We start from the raw sequence: 20,259 nt of genomic DNA on the forward strand, positions 1-20,259 counted from the left end.
TAATGGACAACAAAGGATTTGTCTTCTTATTGCTTGCCATACCTGCAGAGTAACTTTCAATGTTTTAGGTCCAAGTTACCTAGGTCCCTCTCAATCCACCCCAAGAATGCTATCCATTGATATGTGCATGAGACCAGCCACAAGGAAAAATAATTGGTAGCTGTGGAATAGGGTAGACTGTCATTTTGTGAAGTCTCTTGTTTCAACAACGTCCTGTACCAATTGAGTTTGGGAGAACCCTCATTAGGGCATTTCAATGTGTTTTGGCACACGTTGGCCAATTCATCATCTCAATCCTTGGTGGGATTTTCATTCTGATTTTTACTTTTATTCCAGCATTAAACTCTCCCAGATAATGTAAATTGTGGTGGAACGTGCAACATTTGCCAGCAGTGAAATCTGCAGCCTCACCATCTGAAATGTAACATCGGCCTCAAATACAATTTGTCATGTGCTTTGACTGCACCAGAGATACATTACGAGCAGATACTTCACCACGTCCACCCCACGAGGCCAGGGACAGAGTGGCGCCTGGCCTCCCAGTCTCAGGCACATTCCAGCTGCAGATGTCAATCTCTGCCGTATCTCAACCTGTATTGCTTTCTTTTGTGCTAACGAGGTCACCCATATTCTATACGAGAAGAAGGCTTCATCTCCCTTCCCTTCAGCTCATAAGGGGAGCAGGCAGAGTGGAGTGTCTCCATTATAGGCATATGACACTTACCTCTACAGATACCTTCCTGGCAAGTTGCTGCCGAGAGCACTGGGCATTACAATGTAGTGCAGTGTTCTTTGCTGACCTGTCCAAATCCCATTGTCTGTTTGAGAGCAATGTCCCCTTACCTGCCACAACACCATCTTGATCCTGACTATGGGTGCTGTGTGTACGGAGTTTGTACGTTCTCCCCGTGATCTGCGTGGATTTTCTCCGGTATCTCCGGTTTCCTCCCACACTCCAAAGGCATACAGGTGTATTGGTTAATTGGCTTGGTATAATTTTAATTTGTCCTAGTGTGTGTAGGACAGTGTTACCGTGCGGGGATCGCTGTGGGGGTCAGCCCGGACTCGATGGGTCAAAGGGCCTGTTTCAGCGCTGCATCTCTAAACTGAACTAAACTAAACCACCTGGCAACTGCAGAATCCATTCAGAGTGTAGCAACAATTGCCGGAGGTTGGGAGAGTGTTTTGTGGATGGCGATAAGTTACTTCAAGAGCTGCCTGCAAGGAAAGCACCTGCCTTGCTACATGTGTCAACATCCAAACTTTGCAACACCTTAATAGGTAATGCCACACTGAAACTGACAATGTTCTGTGAACCTTACCACTGAGGCTTATGTTCAGACACAAAGAACTGCAGATGCTGGTTTACAAAAAAGACACAAAGTACTGGAGTAAGTCAACGGGTCAGGCAGCATCTCTGGAGAACATGAGTAGGTGACGTTTCGGGTTAGGACCTTGCTTCAGATGGCCTGTAGCGATATGGGGGGGGGGGGGGGGAAGTGAAAAGAGAGGTGGGGGTGAGACAAAGGCTGGCAAGTGATAGGTGGATACAGGTGAAGGAGGGAGGGGAAGTTGGTTGGGTGATGGGTTTGTTATTTGATATCCACAGACAGCGTAAGGTTAGCCATTAATGCTTCCTTGATACGTGATGCGATTTTAGACCAACCATCTCCGGTCTTCCCTCTCTAACAATGGCAGCTTTGCAGATATCAGCGAGAAAGCAATGTACAGGAATCAGCGTAGCATGTACAATGAGGGGACTGAGCTCCAAATGTTGATTGAGATTCAACACCTCATTAAAATGTTCGACATGAGCTGGAATGGAATCTGTTTGTTTACTATTTCCTTTCCCACAGCATTATTTTTCTCCAATTCGGTGAAAATCATGATATTTTTGTATCTCCTAGGTGTTGTGTAATAAATAAAGCTATTAAAATTGAACATAAACAGTATAGGACCTTCGGCCCATAATGCATATTATGCCAAATTAACAATCTCATCTGCCTGCACTTGATCCACATCTCTCCATTCCCTGCATATATATGTGCCTATCTAAAAGCCTATTAAACAACACTCTTGTTACTGTCTCCACCACCACCCCTGGCAGCGTGTTCCACGCACCCATCAGTAAAAATCGTGCCCCGCGCATCTCCTTTGCCATTCTCATCATTATTGCCACAGGTATAACAGTATTCTGAAATTAGCCTTCTATCATTCTGTACCATCGGCATTCACACACTATAAGCATTCAGCGGAAGGTTTCTTGAACTAGCCACACATCACATCGAGTTTTCTTTTGCATTATCATTCAGAGGTTATGGAAAAATCTGGAGATTCTGTAGTCACCATTACATAGAAACATAGAAAATAAGTGCAGGAGTAGGCCATTCAGCCCTTCAAGCCTGCACCGCCATTCAATATGATCATGGCTGATCATCCAACTCAGTATCCTGTACCTACCTTCTCTACATACCCCCTGGTCCCCTTAGCCATAAGGGCCACATCTAACCATCTTAAATAGAGCCAATGAACTAGCCTCAACTAGGGCATCGGAAATGTCCTCGCTCCTCAGGAAACGGGGATTCCCCACCTCCACCATAGATGAGGCTCGCACCAGGGTCTCTTCCATACCCCGCAACACTGCTCTCTCCCCATCCCCGCACTCGCAACAAGGGCAGAGTCCCCCTAGTCCTCACCTTTCACCCCACCAGCCGGCAAGTACAACAAATCATCCTCCGCCATTTTCGCCACCTCCAACGTGACCCCACCACTCGCCACATCTTCCCATCTCCCCCCATGTCTGCCTTCCGCAAAGACCGCTCCCTCCGCAACTCCCTTGTCAATTCTTCCCTTCCCTCCCGTACCACCCCCTCCCCGGGCACTTTCCGTTGTAACCGCAAGAAATACTACACCTGTCCCTTTACCTCCCCCCTCGACTCCATTCAAGGAACCAAGCAGTCGTTCCAGGTGCGACAAAGGTTCACCTGTATCTCCTCCAACCTCATCTACTGCATCCGCTGCTCTAGATGCCAGCTGATTTACATCGGTGAGACTAAGTGGAGGTTGGGCGATCGTTTCGCTGAACACCTCCGCTCAGTCCGCAAGAACCTACCTGAACTCCCGGTGGCTCAGCACTTCAATTCCCCTCCCATTCCCAATCCGACCTCTCTGTCCTGGGTCTCCTCCATTGCCAGAGTGAGCAACACCGGAAATTGGAGGAACAACACCTCATATTCCGCCTGGGTAGGCTGCGTCCGGTGGGCATGAACATTGAATTCTCCCAATTTTGCTAGCCCTTGCTGTCTCCTCCCCTTCCTTAACCCTTGAGCTGTCTCCTCCCATCCCCCCGCCCTCGGGCTCCTCCTCCTCCCTTTTTCCTTCCTTCTCCCCCCCCCCACCCCCTATCAATCTGAAGAAGGGTTTTGGCCCGAAACGTCACCTATTTCCTTCGCTCCATAGATGCTGCTGCACCCGCTGAGTTTCTCCAGCATTTTTGTGTACCCTAGCCTCAACTACCTTCTGCGGCAGAGAATTCCAGAGATTCACCACTCTCTGTGTGAAAAATGTTTTTCTCATCTCGGTCCTAAAAGATTTCCCCCTTATCCTTAAGCTGTGACCCCTTGTTCTGGACTTCCCCAACATCGGGAATAATCTTCCTGCATCTAGCCTGTCCAACCCCTTAAGAATTTTGTAAGTTGCTATAAGATCCCCCCCTCAATCTTCTACGAGATAGGTTTTTAATTTCATATTCGTAAAATTAATTTGTGGGATTTGACCATATCTCCAGATCATGCCCCAGCCTGGACCCTGTAAAGTGCCTAAAGTCCATTCAAAACAACATTGGAGTGCTTAGTGCAATTGACTGACAGCAGATTCAGAAATTATAAGTCCATAAATGAAAATGAGACAATGACAAAACCCAGTTGGAAGCAATTATTTTACTGCTTATTTCTAGTTACAGGATAGCAAGTCATTTTAATTGTATCTTGTCCAAGGTATGTGTTCCTACTTATAATCTCCAAAACGGCAAGAAGTTTAATATTGCTCCTGAAACTCAGTCGGGTGGTTGAGAATGAGAAAACCATTCATTAAAATACTTTACCATGTGTGAAAATTCATAAACCAAAAAGACGACTGGATTACGAGTAATGCTACTGGTTATTGTTTTCATAAATCGTGCAATATTCCCCATGTGGATTACCTACAGTAAAGCAAAACATGAATAAATATCCTCGTCAAAATAACATTATATTTGCGAAGTGGAATTGGTAGCCATGATGCTTCAGATTGGGTGCATCACTCACTGGGTGCTGGAAGCATCAAACATCTTCTTCCTGCCCTCCATTCCCGACTTGGCTGCCACATTCTTACGCCAGTCACTGACTTCAGCATTCCGATCCTGTTGTGCAAGTTTAGAACAAACGGAAGGTGTTTACAATCATGCTGAAGAAAATCTTTAAACACAGAGATAATCTGTTCAGGGCTGTAATTGTTGATGTGGGGTAGGATTAAAATTCCCTTTCACCCAACTCATCCATGATGTCCCAGATAAACTAGTCCCGTTTGCTTGCATTTGGCCCTTTATCTTTATCCTGCACTAAACATTATTTCCTTTATCGTGTATCTGCACCCTGTGGATGGCTCGATTGCAATCATATATTGTCTTTCTGCTGACTGATTAGCACACAACACAAATTTTTTTTTTGCTGTACCTTGATCCAGAAGACAATAAACTAAACTAAAATAAACTAAACCTCCCCTCCCCATGTAAATTGAACACCTATGATACCAGTTATCCAGTCCCATTAGTTTTGGGTAATGAACCAACTACCATCGAATGAGACCATTAAAGCTCTCTAAAATCTTACTGGGTGTTTGGAGCTGTATGGCCTGATACAAAAGATGATTGGTGACAAAATCCAGCCTGCAAGTCTGATCTATTTTAAATCTGGCGAAAATTTTAGGTTACTTAGGACTCTTTGTCAGTGAGAGTGAATTCCGTGGGATTGCTTGTTTGTTTAAACATTGTAAAAGACATAAGAATTACAAAAGGATGTTTCAACAGTGATAAATGTATTCATTGAACCTCTGCTTGCCATTAATATGAATGGTATTTCTATACCTGATGAATAACTAAGAGTGAAGAATGTTTCCACATCTGAATATATTTGAATATGAACATTAAAGCAGATGATAAACAGAATTAAATCCCAAAATAAGAACACACAGAGCTGCTGTTTATTTATTACTGTGACCGTGCTCCTCACTTGCGTACTGCTCTGTTCCCCGTTAACAGCAGACAGGCCCAGGAGGAGCTGAAGGCCAGCACAGTGGACAATGCCTGGCCTCCGGTGATCAGCCGGCACCATGGAGAGCGCTCTGGCAGAACTGAGGCCACGACAGAGGAGCAACAATTACATCCAATTAGCAGTAATTGGTCTGAGGAAGGGTCTCGACCTGAAACATCACCCATTCCTTCTCTCCAGAAATGCTGCCCGCCCTGCGGAGTTACTCCAGCATTTTGTGTCTATATTAGCAGTGATTGGAATTACCCATTTACACCTGGTCACCCTTCACCTTCATTGCGCGAGGATTTGAGTCTAGGAGCAAGGAGGTCCTACTGCTGTTGTACAGGGCCCTGGTGAGACCGCACCTTGAGTATTGTGTGCAATTTTGGTCTCCTATTGAGGGAGTGCAGCGTAGGTTCACCACGGTATTTCCCGGGATGGCGGGACTGACATATGATGAAAGAATGGGTCGACTGGGCTTGTAATCATTGGAATTTAGAAGGATGAGAGGGATTCTTATAGAAACATATAAAATTCTTAAAGGATTGGACAGGCGAGATGCAGGAAAAATGTTCCTGATGTTGGGGGAGTCCAGAACCAGGGGTCACAGTTTAAGAATAAGGGGTAAACCATTTAGGACTGAGATGAGGAAACCCTTTTTCACCCAGAGAGTTGTGAATCTGTGGAATTCTCTGCCTAGGCAGTGGAGGCCAATTCACTGGATGTTTTGAAGAGAGAGTTAGATTTAGCTCTCAGGGTTAATGGAATCAAGAAATATGGGGGGAAAAGCAGGAATGGGGTACTGATTTTAGATGATCAGCCATGATCATATTGAATGGCGGTGCTGGCTCGAATGGGCGAATGGCCTACTCCTGCATCTATTTTTCTATGTTTCTAAGCCAGTCAAGAGGAGAAGCCACTGCAACCTCTTTGAGGCCAAGACTGAGCTGCTGGGCCAAGCCTGAGTGGGCCAGAACCTCCTAGTTTGCCTACAGTTGACAAGGGACCGCACCCCCAAGCAGACTGAGACCTTCTCGTCACTATCGTCCTTCACTATAAATAAACCTTTTCACGTGAGTTCACCCTACCACGTGTTGGTGTAGTCACCATCGATCCAGAGTTGTCCCTGAAGCCACATTACCTTTTCTGTATCATCCTTTTTGACCGACTTCAGGTTGGCTCTTAGGTCCATCGACACCTTGTGCTTGGATCCCAACAAAGCACGCAACATGGCATCAGCGGAGACGCGGACCCTACGCAAGGGAGGTCGCTTGAACTTCCCTCGAAGATCAAGAATTTTCAGGGACAGATCTTGAATCTGTTAGCAGAAAATCAGGTGTGAAAAGGTAAAGGTGATGCAGTTGCGGTATGCAGGTGAAGACACAGGTTGAAGCATCGAATTGGCAACGTACCTCGTAGCTGTTCTTGCTAGCTTTAAACTCAATGTCGTACCTTTCTTCATCAACAATCTCAACTTTTTGATGGAGTTCTGCGCACAAATTCTGTAACAATAATAAATGATGGTGAATATTTCCACATTAGCCATCCAATTTAATCCCACTATCATTATTTCTTCCCATTATCTTTATCAGTCGAGCTATAATCCCTTTCAGATTGTTTTAAATATTCTTCAATATCGTTAATGTATCAATGTGGTAAAGAAGGCATATGGTATGTTTAACCATTGCTAGGGACATTGAGTATAAGAGTTAGGAAGCCATGATGCAGCTCTATAAGACTTTAGTTAGGCCGCATTTGGAGTATTGTGTGCTGTTCTATTTGCCTCATTACAGGAAAGATGTGGAGGCTTTGGAGAGAGTTTACCGAATTGATGCCTGGATTAGAGGGTTTCAGCAACGAGGGAGAGGTTGAGGGGAGACCTGATCGAGGTATATAAAATGACGAGAGGCATAGATAGAGTAGACAATCAGAACCTTTTTCTCAGGGTGGAAATGTTCAACACTAGAGGGCATATAGCTATAAGGTGAGAGGGGGAAAGTTGAATGGAGATGTGCGGGGCAATTATTTTTACACAAAATGGTGGGGCCTAGAAGGCATTGCCTGGGGTGATAGTGGAGGGAGATATGAGAGTTATGCTTAAGTGGCTTTTTGATCAGGCAGATGAAATAAGTTTAAATTGGCATTATGTTCGGCACAAATATTATGGGTGAAAGGGCCAGCTCGGGAGCTGTGCTGTCCCATGTTCTATATAACATTTCTGAGAGAACTTGCCTCATTCATTAATAATAGATCGATATTCTAACCGATCCTACTAATCTAATTTTTTAATTACCCCTGCAGCTAGGAAGTATTTCAAAGATCAGATTTTGTTGCTTTTTAAGATGAGCATAAATTGTGCCCATTTTTACCAGCCGAAAAACAAACCATCATTATTTGGCTTCTCATCACCCTTCATAATCTTGAAGACACTCAGCAAATTATATTAATCCAACTTTTTCATTGAAACACTTAATGAAGTAATAACCAAATAGGTGATACTCTAATCCAATAAAAATACCATTTATGTTTCCACCAATATGCCATGAAAGGTTATGGGGAGAAGGCAAGAAAATGGGGTAAAGAGGAAAAAAAGAACAGCTGTGATCAAATGGTCGAGTAGACTTGAGGGCCGAATGGCGTGATTCTTCTATCTCTTATGATCTTAAGAAAAGTAGAGTTTTCTCTTTCTGAAATATAATGAAATGTTAAGTTAATGAAAGAAATATTCGAGCTGTGTATTTGCTGTTTTTTTCTTCCCCGCAGCCATTTAAATCGGGTGACCTTGGGGAAACAAACAGCACGAGCGATTTATTCGGGAGCGGTGTTGTTGTCCGAATATCAGGGTAGTTTTGCTTGATTACAAGAAAATGCAGATGTTGGAATCTTGAGCAAAACATGAACGACTGTCTCTCAATATGAAGAAGGGTCCATCCTAAAACATCACCTGTCCATTCCGTCCACAGATGCTGCCTGACACACTGAGTTCCTCCAGCGCTTTGCATTTTGCATGATTACGACTGGTATTCTCTTAAGTGGAGAACCCATTGCCGACTGTAAGATAGGGTGAATGTCCAGTCAAGAATGTTTGGAAAATTTCCTGGACTATATGGAGAGAGTGCACCATGTAAAAAATATATGTTACTGCTCTTGACAACCCTCTTCATTTACGATCCATGTACTCATTCCGTTCCTAAGCTAATCGTCAGTTTGACAGAACATGGAATACTAATATTAAGAGAGTTAAAGCCAGACTATTTTCTTGGCTGTTAAGATGACATTGATGTGGGCTGGGCCTTCCATTGAAGGAACCTCGTGGGCAGCTCACATCTTCCCTGCTCTTTGCATCAGGGGAGGTTGTCCATTGAGATTTGGATTGTTTTCTCTTGAACGCCAAAGGTTGAGGCAAGACCTGATAGAAGTATATAAAATTACAGGAGGCATAGTGAGTCACAACCATTTTTCCCATGGTGGAAATGTGAAAGACTAGAGAGCATATCTTCAAGGTGAGAGGGGCAATGTTTAAAGGAGATGTGCGGGACAAGTTTTTTTTTACAGAGAGTAGTGGGTGTCTGGAACACTTTGCCTGGGTTGGTAGTGGAAGCAGATACGAGAGTGACTTGTAAGAGGCTTTCAAGTTGACACATGTATGTGCAGGGAATGGAGGAATATGGATCACGTGCAGGCAGAGTAGATTAGTTTAACTTGGCATTGTGTTTGTCACGGACATTGTGGGCCGAAGGGCCTGTTCCTGTGCTGTACTGTTCTATGTTCTATGCCTGAAATACTTGATCATTTAAATATTTCTGGCAAATCTATAAACTTTTAATTGTTCATTGCATTTTAATGATAATGTTGATGTTACATGTTCCTGCCCTAATTGGTACAACAATGTAAAATGTCCTTACCTGCAGGTCTGTGAGGGAGAGGCTGCTGAAGTTGAGAGGAGGCACTCGTTCTACCAGGAACTTTTCCTTCTCCTCATACCGTTCATCGATTTCTCTTTCCAGATCTTCCTTGGCTCTGGAAAGCATTAGTATCTGCACAAGGATTGTTAATGTCACATTGTAACTATAGTGCTAGACTAACCTTACAAAATGTCATCTCAATCATAGACCAGGAAACGAAAGAAGTGACCTCACCTTCAGGTGGAGTTTGCGAGATGCCGAGATCTTACTGCTTTTCTGTGATTGACAATAAAAACAAAATGTCAATATTATTATTATTATTATTATTATTATTATTATTATTATTATTATTATTATTATTATTATTATTATTGTCATAGAGACATACAGCATGGAAAGAGGCCCTTTGGCCCAACCTCCCCATGACGACCAAGATGTCCTACCACCTAAACTTGTCCCACCTGCCTGCATTTGGCCCATATTCCTCTACGTATTTCCTATCCATGTACTTGCCCAAATGTCTTTTAAGTGTTGTTATAGTACCTGCCTCAACTACCTCCTCTGGTAACTCATTCCATATATATGGACTGAGAGAAAGTTCATAAAGGGCTGAATGGCCTTTTTTTAAATAAATGTCAAATTCTGGATTTTTATACTAATACATTATATCACATCATTAGAAAGTGCAGCATTTGGTGTATATGAGTGAATTTATGTTCACAATAGAACTACGTTGTTCTATTGTATAATTCCATATATCCATATGTGAAAACATTGCTCCTCTGGTTCATATTAAATCTTTCCCTTCTCTGCCCTCTGGTTCTTAAATTCCCCTACTCTGGATAAAAGACTGTGCATCTAGCCTTTCTATTATTGGATAGGTACATTTGAACAAGCAGCCAATGGAAACATAAATAGATCTTTCAAACAGTGCTAATTCTTGAACTAGCACTTCCTTCAGCTAAGAATATCGTATTAGACAATTTGTTTATATCAGAACAAAATAAAACAACGTAGTTCTATTGTGAACATAAAATCACTCATATATACCACATGCTACACTTTCTAATGATGTGATATAATGTATTAGTATAAAAATCCAAAATTTGAAATTTATTTTTAAAAAAGGCCATTCAGCCCTTTATGAACTTTCTACCAGTCCTCTTCATTTTTGCCATTCAGTATAACCTTATCTTCTTTTCTTCACATCATATATTTATTCAGAATATAGGAGCAAGGAACTGTAAATGCTGGTCTCCAAAAAAAAAGACAAAAGTCAGTCGTGCAGCATCTCTGGATAGGTGACATTGATAGGTGATCAGTCTGAAGAAGGGTCTCGACCTGAAATGTCACCTCTCCATGTTCTCCAGGGATTCTGTCTGACCCACTGACTTACTCCAGTACTTTGTGTCTTTTATTGTAGAACAGCATCTCCAGTTCCTTGTATCAACATTTTGACTGCTCCACTGCAAAATCTCTTCAAGGTATGCCCACCTTAAAGAAGTTCTCCTCCTCTCTCTGACAGGAGTTCTGAGAGGCCCTCTCTCATTGTGCCGCCTCTGTGATTCCTGCTGCTCTCAATCAGGGTCCCAACCTGAAACATCCCCGATCCATGTTCTCCAGGAATGGTGCCTGACCCGCTGAGTTACTCCACACTTTATGTATTTGTCAAGTATTCACTGATTTGCAGCTGTGTTATTTTTCCTAACTTGACCATTATGGTACTGTGACACACGCTAACCACTATTTGCAGAAAAGTATTCTCTTGCATTTTTTAAATGACATTGTTATGAGCTGGACAAATGCGTCACCAAAAATGTAGCCTAAAAAATTCCAAATTGCAGCTGTTTTGTTTAAACATGCAATGCATCTGAAAACCAATCTTCTCTGGGGTGCAATTATTTCCACCTCAGAAAATGTAACCGGGCGAATCCAGATACAATTCACCCTTGCGTGCTTGCGTGATCTCTGTGTCAATCATGCATGGGATAATATTATTCCTTGTTAACGTTTCTTTCAGGGCACTGTGAAGGAAATGAGATCAGTTGTCCAGGGAGCAACCATTGCTAGGCATTCCAGACACAATGATGAGTGAGCACAAGGATTGACAATGCAGGAACAGATCGAGTTCCCAATAAGGCAAGTGGTATATTCACCTACTGTATTATTCTTTGGTCGCCTTTCCCACAGAACTGACTGCTGCAACCCTCTCCCCCAACTCCCTGCCCACCAGTTAGTCAAAGCCCATGAGCTCCACATCAACTAAGCCCATATACAGTCATAGCATCAAACAGCATGGAAACAGGCCCATCAGCCCAACTTGCCCACACCAACCAATATGCCTCATCTACTCTAGTCCCACCTGCCTGCGGCACATATCCCTCTAAACCTATCCTGTCCATGTACCTGTCTAGATGTTTCTTAAATGTTGCTATAGTACCTGCCTCACCTACCTCCTCTGGCAGCTCGTTCCATACACCCACCATTCTTTGTGTAAAATTTACCCCTCGGGTTCCTATCAAATCGTTCCTCCATCACCCTTAAGCCTATGGCCTCTGGTCCTCGATTCCCCTACTCTGGGTAAGAGACTCAGATTGTGCTTTTATCGAGAGCACCTATCTTTGTTCCTACTTGAAAACATTCCATGATACGTATGAATAAATTGTTAAAACATATCACCATTTCCTGTTTCTAAACTTAACCTTCGATTTAACAATATTTCCTGTGATGAAGCATTGGTGGAAAAGCTTCAACTGATTCTTCTTGGTACCATTGTGGTACTGTGCACAAAGTGCATGCCAATACCCCTATCAGTGGGAGGAAAGATTGTTTCAATCACAACTTTAACGTGCAGACTGTAATAAAGCTTGTAGTTTGTGAGTCTGAAGAAGGGTCTCGACCCGAAACGTCACCCATTCCTTCTCTCCAAAGATGCTGCCTGTTCCACTGAGTTACACCAGCATTTTGTGCCCATCTTCCATTCAAACCAGCATCTGCAATTCCTTCCTACACAGTATCGTTTATAATCCCGAGACAGGAGTGGATGTAATAATAATTGTTCTTCAGAATTTTTATTGCAATTTAGAGATTTTACAAATAGCTGCTAAATATTTACATCCACTAAAATATACAATTAATGCCAAGACCTTTAACAATATTGACCGTAAAGAGGAATTATGGGATTCAAGTACATAACTCCCTGAAAGTGGTAAGATAAATAGATAGAATTGGTAAAGAAGGCTTATGGCATGCTTGCTTCATTGGTCAGAGCATTGCGTAGTAGAGTCAGGAAGTCATGATGCATCTTTATAGAACTTTGGTTTGGACGCATTTCGAGTATAGCGTGCAGTTCTGGTCACTGCAAGAAGCATGTGTAGGCATTGGAAAGGGTGCAGAGGAGGTTTACTAGAATGATTATTGATTAGGAGGTAGTAGCTAAAGGAAGATGTTGGACAGACTTGGATTACTTTCTCTAGATTGCCAGAGGTTGAAGAGAAACCTGCTATAAGTATATGTATTTTTGAGAGGCATAGATAGGCCTTTTTCCCAGGATGGAAATGTCAAAGACTAGAGGGCTTAGCTTTAAGGTAAGAGGGGCAAAGTTTTGAAGGAAATGTGTGAGGCAAGTTTTGTTTATGCAGAGGGAGGTGAGTGCCTGGAACGTGCTGCCGGGAATGGTGGCTAACGTAGATACCATAGTGGCATTGAAGATTATTTTTGATCTGCACGTGGCTACGTAGGGATTGGATGAATATGGGTTATGTGCAGGCAGATAAGTGATGGTCTTGGCATCACGTTTGGCACACAGGTGGCACAACGGTAGAATTGCTGCCTCACAGTGCTTACATTGCCAGAGACCTGGGTTCGATCCTGGCTATGGGTACCATCTGTATGGAGTTTCTACGTTCTCCCTGTGGCCGTGTGGGTTTTCTCCAAGATCAGTTTCCTCCTCACATTCCAAAGACATACAGAAGGTTGATTGGCTTGGTACAAATGTAAATTGTCCCTAGTGTGTGTAGGATAGTGTTAATGTGCGGGGATCGCTGGTCGGTGTGGACTAGGTGGGCCATAGGGCCTATTTCCACGCTGTATCTCTAAACTAAACTAAAACATTGTGGTCCAAAGGGCCTGTTTCTGTGCTGTACTGTTCGATATCCTATGATAAGTAATAGTATGGAGGAGATGTGGAAATTGAATACTTACTTTAGGAATAACCTCATGATGAGGCCTTGAGAGAGGGGCAACATGTTTAGGAGGGGCTGGTTTTGGTGGCTCTGGTTCGGGCTCAGGTTCAGGCTCAGGCTCATCAACTTCTTCAATCTCTTCCTTCTCCTCAATGACTTCCTCTTCATACTGTTGAAATATCAAAGAACTATTGAGCAGGTAAACTGTCATAAGTGACTCGTGTGGAAATATTAAGCTACAAAATGTGGATAATTAAATGTACAACTGCTGTGGAGATTAACTCCAGCTCTATTAATATATCTTACCTCTTCCCTGAAAGAAAGGGAGAGGGAAAGGAATAGAGAGAGAAAGAGAGAGAAATAAGAGTGTTAGAGAAAGCATCACAAGGGTAGCATTCCAAATATATAGTACAGTCGTATTCTAAATTATTACAAATATAAATGCAATCCTATTCTCTCGCATGTGTGTTTATAACTTTATTTTACTGTTCACCAGTATATGAATTGGCCATACTTTTACCAGTTATCAAATGTCACATAGCTTTCAAGGTGCGTCAGATTATTGACAATGTTTGGTCATCGTTCTTACTCTTTTGCAAGTTGCCTTTTTCACTGCCATTGTTCTTACAGACGTCAGTCTTAGCTGCATGAGATGACAATCTTAAAATAAAATAAAAGCCACTAAGGCTACAACTTTCAGGACATGGTGAAATTGCAGCAGTTCATGCATAGGGGAGCAGTGACTGGGGCCAGTCACGGTGGCACAGTGGTAGAGTTGTTGCCTTACACTGCCAGAGACCCGGGTTTGATCCTGACTATGAATGCTGCCTGCATGGATCTTCGGTTTCCTCCCACTCTCCAAAAATGTACTGGCTTGTAGGCTAATTGGCTTGGTAAAATTGTAAATTGTCCCTAGTGTGTGTAGGATAGTGTTAGTGTGCGGGGATCGCTGGTGGGCGCGGACTCGGTGGGCCGAAGAGCCTGTTTTCGCACTGTATCTCGAAACTAAACTAAACAGTCCATTGTGCTTTACACATCTCTAATATGTTTAATGTGTTCTGGTACCGTGTTGTACTGGTACTGAGAGGAAGACTCATCAAAGTCCCCAAAATCTAGGTCAGAGTCCTGGTGACCTGCAGTTCTTCATGAAAGTTAACAAATCAAATCTTTTTTTTGTGTCCCTATCTTCACCAATGTGCCTTGTGCTTTAGTTCTTCAAACACCAAGATGTGAAAAGAGATATTATGCCCCAAATCATCATTTTACAAAACAAACGTCACTGATTAAGGGCAGTTGTTATACAACTCCAATACCCAACTCCAAGCACTTCCTGTGCTTGCACCACAAGCGAGTTGATGGAGTTGCATCACAATATTGTACAATAAAGAACTGCAGACGTGCGCTTCTTTTGTGATATTTCTCTGTCAGCTCTGTAAAAAATGACACTAAACAATGGAAGAAGCTTGTCTCAATTATCTCATAAAATCTAAACATAGTCATGTATATTGTGGCAGTACTACTTCTGGCTTAAAAAATGAATAAACTTGCTTGTTTTCTCTAGAACAATGGGTTGAGGGGAGACCTGATTGAAATATACAACATTATGAGAGGCATAGATGGGGTAGGCAGTCAGGATCTTTTTCCCCTGGGTGGAAATGTCAAGGGACCAGAGGGCAGAGCTTTACGTTGATTGGGGTAACGTTTAAAGGAGATGTGCAGGCAAGTTTTCTTTACACAGTGGGGTTAGTATCTGGAACGCGCTGCTAGGAGTGCGGTGGAAGTAGATATAATAGAGGCATTTAAGAGGCATTCAGATAGGCACACAGATGAGCAGGGAATGTTGGGATACGGATCACAAGCAGGCAGAGGAGATTAGTTTAACGGCATCATGTTTGGCATGGACATTGTAGGCCGAAGATCCTGTTTCTGTGCTATGCTGTTCTATGTTCTATGAACAAAGGGGAAGAAAGAAAGATGCTTTATGCAAAGAGCACAGACAATGGAGCTGAATTGTAATATTTTAATTCTTGATCTCCAGATAACAAAATAAGAAACAAATTGAATTTCAGAATTTGAGAAAAATGTTACTTACTGGTCAGACATTTTGAAGTTACGTCTTTAAACCTGGAACAGGAAAGAGAGACGTTAGTTCACTGTTGAAGTCTACCTTTCCATTTCAGACTGCTATGATCTGAAAAGACAAATCTTTGCAAAGAGATTTTAGCACTTTAGTGAGTAATAATGATCAGGTTTCCAGTCCCTGTATGTCTATGTAAAACGTTCCTCGTCAATCCATGTTTCCTAATCAGTGTCATCCTTCACTTGAATTATTTCATGTCATGCTTTGTTTTATGTGTTTATATGCACAGCTGTCCGCACTGATTTTTCACTTCCATCAAACACAGAACTTTTTTTCGCGCTTGCTTGTCATTATTCTTTCTTCCACCTAAAGTGTGCCGTTAGTTTGGCTTATTCCATAGATACAGCATGGAAACAGGCCCTTCGGCCCAACAAGTCCACACTGTCCATCGAACACCCATTCACAATAGTTCTATGTTATCTTTGGGGATTGTGGTGTTTAATAGCCTATGGTTGCAGGGAAGAAGCTGCTCTTCATCATTCGAACTTATGTCATGGAGTCAGAGTCATAGAGTGATATAGTGTGGAAATAGGCCCTTCGTCCCAACTTGCCCACACCGGCCAACATGTCCCAGCTACACCAGTCCCACCAGCCTATGTTTGGTCCATATCCCTCCAAACTTGTCCTATCCATGTACCTGCCTAACTGTTTCTTAAACGTTGGGTTAGTCCCAGCCTCAACTACTTCATTCGGAAGCTTGTTCCATACACCCACCACCTTTTGTGTGAAAAAGTTATTCCTCAAATTCCTATTAAATCATTTCTCCTTCACCTTGAACCTGGTCCTTGATTACCCTACTCTGGACACGAGATTCTGTGCATCTACCCCATTTATTCCTCTCATGATTTTATACACCTCGAGAAGATCACCCCTCATTCTCCTGTGCTCCAAGAAATAGAGACCCAGACTACTCAACCTCTCCCTATAGCTCAGACCCTCTAGTCCTGGCAACATCCTCACAAATCTTCTAAGTCGTAGCAATATGTAACATCACTGAGAAACACCGCTAGAGCACATAATCCAGTGCAATGTCCCCACTACAGAGCTGAGGCACTATTATATTACTGAAAATGCATCTTCTAGTGGAGCTCACTCTGCAATGAGCCACTCCGGTAGATGTGGTAGATCTTTCAGCAATATTATAGTCAATATTATCAGGAGGGCAACGATTTATAATAGAGTCAACGGCAGGGAAATTATCAAGGGCTATGTGAGAGGTAAAGAGGAATGAGTTAGCCAAGAAAATGATTGGTGGGTGGAAATGAGGGGGAACTAAAATCAAACAATCCCAGTTGCTGGGGGTGGGAGGGCAGAGGATGATGGGGGAAGGTTATGAAAAAGACCGCGGGGATATGAGTGTGGAAAGATTGAAAGTGGCAAACATATGGGTCAAATATACATATCTGCCGCACAACGTTAGAGTTGCTGCCTTACTGCGCCGGGTTCAATCCTGACTACAGATACTGTCTGTACGAAGCTTTTTCATTCTCCCTGTGACCTGCGTGGGTTTTCTCTAAGATCCTCCCACACTCCAAAAACGTACAGGTTTGTAGGTTAATTGGGTTGGTATAAATGTAAATTGTCCCTAGTGTGTAAGATAGTGTCAATGTGCGGTGATCGCTGGTCAGTAAGGATGAAGGGCCTGTTTCCGCTAAGCTAAACCAAACTATTTTAGAAAAATTGCTGCCTTGGTTTCTGTGAGCAGGCTTCAATCTGTTGTTGGGCCCAAATGCAGAATGGAATATTTATATTTGTATTTAATTGGAAGGCAATTATCTTCAGTGCTGAAGAATGGCATAGATCAGACCAGTACAGCACGGGAACAGGACGTTCGGCCCATAATGTCTATGCCGAACATGATGCTGAGATATACTAATTTCCTGTCCGTACATGATCTACATCCCTCCATTCCCTACAAGCCACTTAAATGCCACTCTCATACCTGCCTCCACCACCACCCCTGGCAGCGCGTTCCAGGCTCCCACCACCCTCAATGTAGAAAAACATGCCTGCACATCTCCTTTAAACGGTGCCTCTCTCACCTAAAGCACTGCCCTGTAGTCTTTGGCATGGTGGAGCACTAATGATAACTCCTGCCTCCCAGCTTGGGTGTTGTCTGCATGGAGTTTGCAGAAATTTCTCGATGAATGCATGGGGTTGTGTAAGATTCTCCAGTTTCTTCTCGCATCCCAAAGGTGAGCTAGCAGGTGAATTAGCCACTGTAAATTACCTCGGGTAAGAAGGTGCAAAAGCATTGAAGGCAAGGCAATGGGTATGTGAGAAGGAATACATTGCAGGGTTTATGGAGAAGTAATGAAGGGGTGAGGATAATGGGATTCTTTTCTTGGCTAAAGTATGGGTCTGACCAGCCAAATGTCCTTCTGTGTTGTAATGTGTAAGTAGGGAATCAAGACTCAAGTCAAATCTAATGCTCAATTCACTAATATCACACCCAGTAGAAACTGCCTATGTCTCCCTCCCCTTCTATAACATTCCTTCCTCTGGCTTCACAATTTGCAACTCTTCAATCCTCTCACACCTTCTGTTTTAATCTCTAGTCTTTGTTCCAACTATCTGTCTAGCAAAACCCATCCTCGCCGATGTCCATCTATTATCTGCTGCTTTATCCTGCCTCTTCTCTCCCAGTTGCTCTCTAAATTTGACGAAGGGTCCCAACCCAAAACGTCACCTCTCCACATTTGCTCACCCAGAGTTACTACAGCACTTTGTAAATCAGCATCTGCAGTTTCTTGTTTCTAACTATACATGAGCCTTAGCCATAAGATTCCAAACCAGAGTAGCTGTCTTTGACTGTTCCAGCAAAGGTAATAGGCTAACGACGGGATGCAGAGCACTCATGCTAACCACAATCTCACAACTTCTGGCTTAACTGAGGTGGGATAATTCACTACAAAAGAACTTCCTCATCCAATGGTTCAACAACTCACTCCCTCAAATTAAAGTGATACTTTAATTTAATGTTATATTTTATTTGCATGAATTTTATCCTTCATTTTATTCTTCCCCCTCAGTACAAAGGTTCCCTTTGTTCATTGTAATAGTCATTTGTCAGGCATGAGCTTCGACAGATACCACTACCCTTATTAGGCTATCTGTAAATATGCACCGTTACAGACCGAGCCCTTTGCTGTTGTGACTGACATCCATAGCATTCCAATGGAGGTCACTGCATAGAAATCCAGAAGGACAACTTTGAAGGGCAACAGCTTACTTTATCCATGGACCTTGTGGCTAAATATGTTGTCTGCTAGCACTGTCCCAGCTAAAATCAGTTTGTTCAGTTTGGACTGGGATCTTGCTGACTACGTAACTCATCTATATACTGGATTGACGTACTGAGGTCAGTGTATTAACCAAAAATGTGCAGTTATGCCACATCGTGCATCTCCAATCTCTATGGCAAAATTGACCCGTCCGTACTTTTCAGTGTTTGACCGCAAGAAAAAATTGAACCCATATTCCGTTACACATCCCTTGATATTTAGAGCAGAATTTAAGCATACTAATGCTATAATATATCATTTTCAAAACTCCATGGCACAGATATGTTAATAGTACACTTTGCAAATACAAAATACATAACAAAATAGGACTGTTTGCGTCAGATTTGTAAAACTCCTGGAACTGCAGATTAGATAATGTTTTTAATGTTAGTTTGGATGCTGTCTGTTCATATCTATCTTTGCAGTCACTTAATACATCTACTTTTTTACCTTAGTCTATCAGTCAATATTTTGCCGGAGCAACCAGTTAATACTTATTGTTTAACAATGAATTACTAACACACTAATTGTCACTGTGTTCCGTTATACTTTTCCTGAACACCAATTTTTTCAGCTGCTGATACAGGGTACTTAATTCTCCTGTAATAATTAATGTATTTTATTTACAAGATTCAATTGGGCTGCATTGCACTAAATTATTTCCTTCCAATATGACATTCTTTAGTTATGATTAGTGTGGCTGTAAAGCTGCAAGTAAGCAAGTAAGAATTTAATTGTTCATCAATGCAAATGACAATGTCCTCTTCAGGTCTTGATTCATGAATATGTTCTACTTTAAATAACTAATGTACATAATTGTATCAATTTGAAGTATTGCTACAAAATGTACTTAACTGACAGCAATAATCTGTAATTATCCAATAACCACTGTGAAACTCTGGGAAGGATAGTTAACATCACAAAGCTTTCATTTGCATTAAATACACAGATTTGTTTATTATTAACTCAATTTTCACTTGTAAGAAATGTTGGAAACATTCTTACCTTCCTTAGGACTTAGACTTCTCTTAGTTGGGATACAAAGCTAAGAGTGAAAGGGCACATGCTAGTTTTTATCATAAAAAAACAAATGGAACCATTAACCGATTGGATAATAAATTTAGCAGTAACATGTGGAAGGATGTCACAGTGTATTTTTAGCTGTCATTCAACAACTGACACCCAATCCTCACTCAGACTCAGAAAACGCTTTGCTATCTTTGTACTGACAATCTATTACAATTTATAAATCACCAGTATAAATGTATGTTTTTTTTTGTTTTAAACAGGAACTTGAAACAAAATTAAACCATGTGCAGTTTTGCATTTGAAATACAGAAATTCCAGTCATTTTTGTCACATTGAAACAAAATAAGGCTTAGATTTATTATTATCACGTATCAAAATACAATAAAAAGCTATTGAATATTCTTCATGCGGGAAACCACATTTTGATAT

General features: G+C 42.1%; 1 protein-coding gene across 2 annotated transcripts; it reads right to left on the reverse strand.

Moving 5' to 3' along the window:
* Positions 1–3,920: 3,920 nt before the first annotated feature.
* Positions 3,921–19,897, reverse strand: LOC116985122 (troponin I, slow skeletal muscle-like). 2 transcript variants are annotated; one of them, XM_033039582.1, is made up of 10 exons: positions 19,807–19,897; positions 15,470–15,501; positions 13,684–13,690; positions 13,397–13,546; positions 9,428–9,469; positions 9,194–9,325; positions 6,701–6,790; positions 6,430–6,606; positions 4,305–4,399; positions 3,921–4,201 (listed from the first exon to the last, which is right to left on the reverse strand). In XM_033039582.1, exons 2-10 carry the CDS (start codon positions 15,478–15,480, stop codon positions 4,198–4,200), a joined length of 708 nt encoding a protein of 235 aa, XP_032895473.1. In that variant the 5' UTR covers positions 15,481–15,501; positions 19,807–19,897; the 3' UTR covers positions 3,921–4,197. The 2 variants fall into 2 exon arrangements, with proteins under 2 accessions (XP_032895473.1, XP_032895474.1); XM_033039583.1 differs by adding an exon at positions 19,429–19,509 and having other exon boundaries at positions 3,921–4,399; positions 19,807–19,821.
* Between the last annotated feature and the right edge of the window lie 362 nt (positions 19,898–20,259).

The sequence above is a fragment of the Amblyraja radiata genome, chromosome 21 (assembly GCF_010909765.2).
Source record: "Amblyraja radiata isolate CabotCenter1 chromosome 21, sAmbRad1.1.pri, whole genome shotgun sequence".
In the NCBI taxonomy this organism is placed as follows: domain Eukaryota; kingdom Metazoa; phylum Chordata; class Chondrichthyes; order Rajiformes; family Rajidae; genus Amblyraja; species Amblyraja radiata.